Source organism: Pelobates fuscus, chromosome 8 (assembly GCF_036172605.1).
Source record: "Pelobates fuscus isolate aPelFus1 chromosome 8, aPelFus1.pri, whole genome shotgun sequence".
In the NCBI taxonomy this organism is placed as follows: domain Eukaryota; kingdom Metazoa; phylum Chordata; class Amphibia; order Anura; family Pelobatidae; genus Pelobates; species Pelobates fuscus.
In genome coordinates this window covers 6,533,679-6,541,275 of record NC_086324.1, presented here as the reverse complement: position 1 = coordinate 6,541,275, position 7,597 = coordinate 6,533,679, and the positions used below count along the sequence as shown (strand labels likewise).

At 44.4% G+C, this 7,597-nt stretch overlaps 1 protein-coding gene across 1 annotated transcript in view; it reads right to left on the bottom strand.

Moving 5' to 3' along the window:
• Positions 1-200: 200 nt before the first annotated feature.
• Positions 201-7,597, bottom strand: part of ADCY5 (adenylate cyclase 5) — a 197,656-nt gene continuing 190,259 nt past the window's right edge. The window contains exons 18-21 of the mRNA XM_063429183.1: positions 5,178-5,441; positions 3,068-3,272; positions 1,379-1,503; positions 201-1,286 (exon numbers count right to left, since the gene is read on the bottom strand). Coding sequence (XP_063285253.1) covers positions 1,158-1,286; positions 1,379-1,503; positions 3,068-3,272; positions 5,178-5,441 — 723 coding nt within the window. The 3' untranslated portion in view covers positions 201-1,157. The remainder of the gene's footprint in view (positions 1,287-1,378; positions 1,504-3,067; positions 3,273-5,177; positions 5,442-7,597) is intronic.

Here is a 7,597-nt window from a genome sequence, read left to right as displayed (position 1 = left end):
TGACCGTGTCATTTGCAGGGCTACATGTAATGTGGTTTCTGTCTGAGGATAATGGCCACTGACTGCTGTATATTACATATAGAAAACTGCCGTGTCTCCATCTGCAGAAAACAAAACCACGGTGGTGGCAGGGTAGTTTATAGAGAATGGAAACACACATCACTGTGTTGAGAATGACACATCACACCTTTCTTTGCATATAATTTACAAAATATAGAATCTGTGTATTTGCTAGATCTCCACACTTGAATATTACAAAATAAAATTACAAAAAAGCTGCACATTAAATATTCTGTGAGTCTCTGGCTGAGGGGCGGTACACAGCAAGTACCCAGACAGACGTCCACTTGACGGTATACCAGTCACGGGATCTGCGCCCATATCATCTCCTGGCTAGCATGGAAGTTCCTCAAGGACTGGAGCTCAGTGTCTTCACGTTCTCATCTCCTTGTTGAAGAATCATTCTAAAAGGCCACAGCATGGCACAGCATTGTGAGTCTTGTTTATAGATCTATATCTAAATACCGTTTATAGATTTATATAATTTTATTATTTTTTTTACAAATTGTCCATGTTCATTGCTGGCAAACTGGTACCATAATACATTCTGCTTATTCCTTTATGTAGAAATACATTGCGTAACTTAAATAAATAGTTATCATTGCAGTGTTTGGAGTGTGAGCAGCAATCTGCTCTGTAATATGGAGTGCCAATAGCTAAACACCTGCACGGGTCCTTGTGAATGTGCTTCACTCTGCTCTGTAACGCAGAATTCCAATAAATAGTTATCATTCAGCTTCACTCTGCTAACAGGGGAATCCAATAGATATCTTCATTCCTGAAGACTGAGCTTCACTCTGCTCTGTAACGCAGAATTGCAATAAATTCATATCCGCACAGGAAGTGCTGAGTGAGCAGCACTTTGCTCTGTAATGCAGAATTAGAATGGATCTCTGCACAGTTCCTGGCAGGTAGGCAGTGTTGGGTTCTGTAAGGTGGAATTCCAATCTCAACAGTTCCTCCTGAGTTATCTCTTTGGTTAATTACCTGTAAACCTGCTGGAGACTCAGGTTGCTGAGGCTGTTAGCGGATTTAGCGATATCGCCATTGCACTCTCACGGTGTACGACATGGATGACCCAAATGTTTCTCCGTTCGCTAACTGCTGGAAGGACCATGGTTTAAGAAGTAGGTCATCATTTCACCTTTACCTTTTACCTTAACAACTCCTCTGCATTCTAGTGAATAACTGTTCGCTGCTAAAACCTGCTGGAGATCAGCTGTCACCTGAAACAAGAGAACAAATTGCGTCTGTAAAACCAGAGGATACAGTATATGTTCTGCCAAATAATGGAAAACTGTATATTGGGGTTCCTTACCTGGATTCGTTCTGGTACCCCAGTGCTGTCCATACGGCTTGCCACATTTACAGTGTTCCCCCAAATATCATACTGAGGTTTCCGAGCCCCTATAACACCTGCTACCACGGGCCCTATATTCAGACCTGTCAAGGAGAGAAGATGTAAGAGCGAGCAATGATGCTTAATTTACAGACAATCTGTCAATGGAATTTCACTAGAATTCAGATACAGTCTGTGACAAACTCCCCTTTTCAAGTGAGTTTGCCACGAGTTCCTGGAGGAGCCTGCTTGCCAGCCTCCTGCCCACAGACTAGGGACCTTGTAAAATGTGATATAAAAGTCTCCGTTCGTGTATTATGACTATATGGTACGGGAACCGAACAGCCGCATGAAATGTAGATCACCCGGGGGACAACCATGAGGTGGCGGCCATCTTGTTCGCATGAACACAGGCAGCGATGTTTGGTCGTCGAAGTTCATGGAACTATTTTCAGACACTGAAACTCCCGAAAACCGCTGGACTTCCACGATCGCCTGTGTTCGGGCCAACCGCAAGCCCTGATTCTCTGGAACTGTTTTGGAAATGGGACCATATGTGCGGTCGGTCAAAATTATGACTTCCAGGAAATTCCTGAACCTGTAACTGATCTGGGTGATTTTTGGATGTGTGGGGTTTTATGTATTATTTAAGGTGCTTTTGGGGTGTTTAAGAAATGTGTGTTTTTTGTGCCTGGAGATAATGGAGTTTAATACAGTGCTTGACTCAATTATCTCCCAGGTACAGGGAGTGTTCTGAACCTGAGAGCCAATGTAATTGTGTGTATGTTTTTACTGTAGTCTACTCTCAGGTCCAGGGGGGAGTGCCCCTTGCATGGGGACCTGCATATAAGGCCAGTTGTGGTGGCCATTAAAAGTATTCCAGCTTGTACTCCAGAACTAATGGTTGTCTGGTTACTGGGAGGGGAAAGGGCTAATCACTGTTCCAGTGCGGAGGATTCAACGGGGAAAGTCCTTGTAAGGACTGGAGCTCCCAGGACTGAGTGTCGTCCAGTGCTTGGGGGTGTCTGGAGCGAATTCCCCATTTGGCTCCAGGAGTGAGTGGTTCCAGGACCCCAGTTAAGCCACGGCGACTGTGGGCAGAAGTGCTGCTGTTTGTCCCCTGTTCAAGCTAGGAAGCGGTCCTTGGCGCAGGTACCCAGCCAGGGGTACATGGAGCTCCGTCACACAGTCATGTGATCATAAGAAAGTACTGGGCAAAGTCTGTGATAACAAGGAAGAGCTTTAATTGTCAATTTTTGTAAAACGTCATCTTCTCTTTCACTGCTTGAGTTCGTTTATAGAGGATGTTGTGGTCTTGTGAGATTGTCCAAAGACCCCTCGGTTGTACCCTTGTGCATGCACAAGTGTACAGCAATGATGGGTGCTCCTGGAACGGAAGAAAATGGCAACATCCAGGAGGGAAGGTGTCAGGTAAGTATAAATACACATACAGGGATACTTAATAAAATGAGAATTCAAACTTAATAGGAGCCTCTTTAACTTTATAGACTAACTGGCTCTGCACGTCCAGTGATTTGGCATCTTTATCACAAACACTGCTATTTACGCATTCTTCTTTGGACATATCTGTCTATTGTTGCTCAGATCATTTCTTGTATATATTTGTATTAGTTTTTTTTTAATGTGTTACAGGTTATGTGTACAAACCTATCTTCATCTGGAAGTTGTTGAATGAATGCTCGTTGATATATTTCATCTGATCCATTAGTCTCATTGCATAATCCGCCAAAGCCTTGATGTGCGATTTCCCCACTTTGTCATATGTCGTGTCATTGAGTCCCGAAGCTGCCATGTAAGTGCTGCCAATCGTCTTGATCTTTTCCAACTGCCGGAACTCATCCTCACTGATTATCTGAAAAGTGAGAAAAAAACTTTTTTAAAATAAATACATACCTTTTTGCTTTTTTTGAACCACAGTATTCAAAATGCCACTTTCAAAAAGGAAACAGGCAACTTTACAACTCAATAAAGTGAATTTATTCAACTCTGGCATTTTCATTTTTTTCAATCAAAGATGAAACTATATTAGCAAAGATGTGTGGCCATAGTTAAGTTAGAGAATTTCTTCAAATCAGATATTTTTGCCTACATTTTGGTATATTTCTTGTGAATGGGGCCTTACCGTCTTGTGACAAAACATTTCCTTTGTATGGATTCTTAATTTCCTGTAACAGTACATTTCCTGTGTATAAGACCTTCCCTTCCTGTAACGGTCTCTATCCTGTGTATGGGAACTTTCTTTCCAGTGACAGTACATATCCTGTGCATGGGACCTTCCTGTGACGGTACATTTCCTGTGTATGGGACCTTCCTGTGACGGTACATTTCCTGTGTATGGGACCTTCCTCTAACGGTAAATTTCCTCTGTATAGGACCTTCCTGTGGTGGCACATTTCCTGTGTATAAGACCTTCCCTTCCTGTAACGGTCTCTTTCCTGTGTATGGGACCTTCCTGTGACGGTACATTTCCTGTGTATGGGACCTTCCTGTGACAGTACATTTCCGGTGTATGGGACCTTCCTGTGACGGTACATTTCCCGTGTATGGGACCTTCCTCTAACGGTAAATTTCCTCTGTATAGGACCTTTCTGTGACGGTACATTTCCTGTGTATAGGACCTTCCTGTGACAGTACATTTCTGGTGTATGGGATCTTCCTGTTACAGTACATTTCCGGTGTATGGGATCTTCCTGTTACGGTACATTTCCTGTGTATGGGATCTACCTGTGAAGCTACATTTCCTGTGTATGGGACCTACCCGTGATGGTACATTTCCTGTGTATGGGACCTTCCTGTGACGGTACATTTTCTCTGTATAGTACCTTCCTGTGAAGGTACATTTCCTGTGTATGGGACCTACCCGTGATGGTACATTTTCTCTGTATGGGACCTTCCTGTGACGGTACATTTCCGGTGTATGGGATCTTCCTGTGAAGGTACATTTCCGGTGTATGGGATCTTCCTGTAAAGGTACATTTCCTGTGTATGGGACCTTTCTGTGAAGATAAATTTACTCTGTATGGGACCTTCCTGTGACAGTACATTTCCGGTGTATGGGATCTTCCTGTGAAGGTAAATTTTCTCTGTATGGTACCTTCCTGTGAAGGTACATTTCCCGTGTATAGGCTCTTTCTGTGACGGTACATTTCCTGTGTATGGGACCTTCCTGTGACGGTACATTTCCTGTGTATGGGACCTTCCTCTAACGGTAAATTTCCTCTGTATAGGACCTTCCTCTAAAACTGTAAATTTCCTCTGTATAGGACCTTTCTGTGACGGTACATTTCCTGTATATAGGACCTTCCTGTGGCGGTACATTTCCTGTATATAGGACCTTCCTGTGGCGGTACATTTCCTGTATATAGGACCTTCCTGTGGCGGTACATTTCCTGTATATAGGACCTTCCTGTGGCGGTACATTTCCTGTATATAGGACCTTCCTGTGGCGGTACATTTCCTGTGTTTGCGGCCTTCCCTTCACATGATGATATATTTCCTGTGTATGGGACCTTCCTGTGACAGTACATTTCTGGTGTATGTGATCTTCCTGTGTATGGGATCTTCCTGTGAAGGTACATTTCCTGTGTATGGGACCTACCCGTGATGGTACATTTTCTCTGTATGGTACCTTCCTGTGAAGGTCCATTTCCTGTATATGGGACCTTCCTGTGGCGGTACATTTCCTGTGTTTGGGGCCTTCTCTTCCTGAACACCCTAGCTCTCTGTATATGTTCTGCCCAGCGGCTTGCCCTCTCACCTCATCAAAGTCGGCGATGATCTCATTGAGCAGTCTAAGACACTCTACGCCCTCATTGTTAGCCTCCAGCTCCACATAGAATTCTGAGAAATTGCTGATGGAGGCGAACATTACAGCCACACATTCGCAGGATTGGTAATAAAGTTCATCATTGCGCCGTTCTCTCGCCAGGAAGTGTGCAGCCACATCCTTAGGAAGGATGTTATGCAGCAAGCGACGATTATAGGCCTGAAGTTCCTCCATCTCCTCCTTCTCCTCCGTGGCCTGGGGATGAGAGTCAAATCAGAATAAAGAAGTTGGTAATAAAACATTCCTTGCCCTGACCACAGATACAGGGAGAACATGTAGCTGGAGGGAGCAGGTAAAGCAATCATGAAAAACACCTTGTTATCTACAGGTTTATTCTATTAAAATTATAATGACTCATTAAAGGACCTGAAATCTATCTGCCTTATCGCTGACCGTCCAGGAATGCTGGTACTTACAGTCTGTTAGAAAATGAACTTTTCATCATATTTATTGCGGTGCCCGACAATTAACGTTGTATGGTGTTTATTGCAGTGAGCGAAGTGTCAATATGGTGCCCGGCCATTAACCTTGTATGGTGTTTATTGCCGTGAACGCAGTGTCAATATGGTGCCCGGCCATTAACCTTGCATGGTGTTTATTGCAGTGAACGCAGTGTCAATATGGTGCCCGGCCATTAACCTTGTATGGTGTTTATTGCAGTGAACGTAGTGTCAATGTGGTGCCCAGCCATTAACCTTGTATGGTGTTTATTGCCGTGAACGCAGTGTCAATATGGTGCCTGGCCATTAACCTTGTATGGTGTTTATTGCAGTGAACACAGTGTCAATATGGTGCCCGGCCATTAACCTTGTATGGTGTTTATTGCCGTGAACGCAGTGTCAATATGGTGCCCGGCCATTAACCTTGTATGGTGTTTATTGCCGTGAACGCAGTGTCAATATGGTGCCTGGCCATTTACCTTGTATGGTGTTTATTGCAGTGAACACAGTGTCAATATGGTGCCCGGCCATTAACCTTGTATGGTGTTTATTGCAGTGAACGTAGTGTCTATATGGTGCCCGGCCATTAACCTTGTATGGTGTTTATTGCAGTGAACGTAGTGTCAATGCGGTGCCCAGCCATTAACCTTGTATGGTGTTTATTGCAGTGAATGCAGTGTCAATATGGCGTTCAGCTGGAAACGTTACATGATGTTAATTGCAGTGAATGCAGTGTCAGCAGCGGTGTATTTAGCGCAAGGCTGGAAAGGCATTTGCTTTGGGCGGCCACTTTAAGGGGGCGGCAGAAAAGCCGTCGCCAAACACCATGCCAGCCTCTTGTCTGGGGCCCTGGGAGCTGGCCTCCTCAGGCCCCCCGAAGCTGGCATGCACTGATGTAGAAGGCAGCGGCGATGGAACGCTCTCCTCTGAGCTCTTCCTGCTCAGCTCCCTTGCGTGCACCGCAGTAATGCTGGAGCCAGAATATAATGTCACTCCGACTCCAGCATCACTGAGAGGCGTGCGAGGGATCAGAGCTCCCTTGCCGCCCGCCTCCACTGTTCAACGTGTTGCCGAGCTGCAGACCGCCTCACTCGACCACCATAAGCAAAAAAAAAAATAAAAAAAAATTGTGAGTGTGTTAGTGAGAGTGTAATGTGTGTGTCTGTTAGTGAGTGTGTATGTGTGTTTGTCTGAGTGTGTATGTGTGTTTGTCTGAGTGTGTATGTGTGTTTGTCTGAGTGTGTATGTGTGTTTGTCATTGAGAGTGTATGTGTTTGTCAGTGAGTGTGTATGTATGCATGTCTGTTAGTGTGTGTATGCGTGTGTCAGTGTGTATCTGTGTCTGTCAGTGTGTGTATGCGTATTTGTCACTGAGAGGGTGTATCTGTCAGTGTGTGCGTGTGACACTGAGTCAGTGTGCGTCTGTCAGTGATTATGCATGCATGTCTTGTCAGTGAGTGTGTATGTGTCTGTCATTTAGTGTATATGTGTGTGTCTAACTGTGAATGAGTGAATGTGTATGTCTCTGAATGTGTATGTTTCAGTGAAAGTGTGTGTTGGTTAAACAGTGTGTGTGACAATGACTGTGTATTTGTAAGTGAGTGTATGTCAGTGCATGCATTAGTGAGGGCATGTGTCTGTCAGGAATACACATTTGGAAGGGGGGGAGAGGTGCCTGAATTTTGTCATGTTGTCATGCCTAGTGCAGCACAAAAACAGAATACACCAGTGAGTGTCAGTATGGCACACAATTGGTCTTCAGATTAATAAGCCAGTTGCTGTATTTTAAAAATAATTACCCTAGTTAGAATTGTATTTGAATTGAGAAATAATATATATTAACACCCATGCATGCCAGCCCCCGGGAGTAGGAGCCCCTAGAGATCCAATGTAGTTTTTGGTTGGCACCAT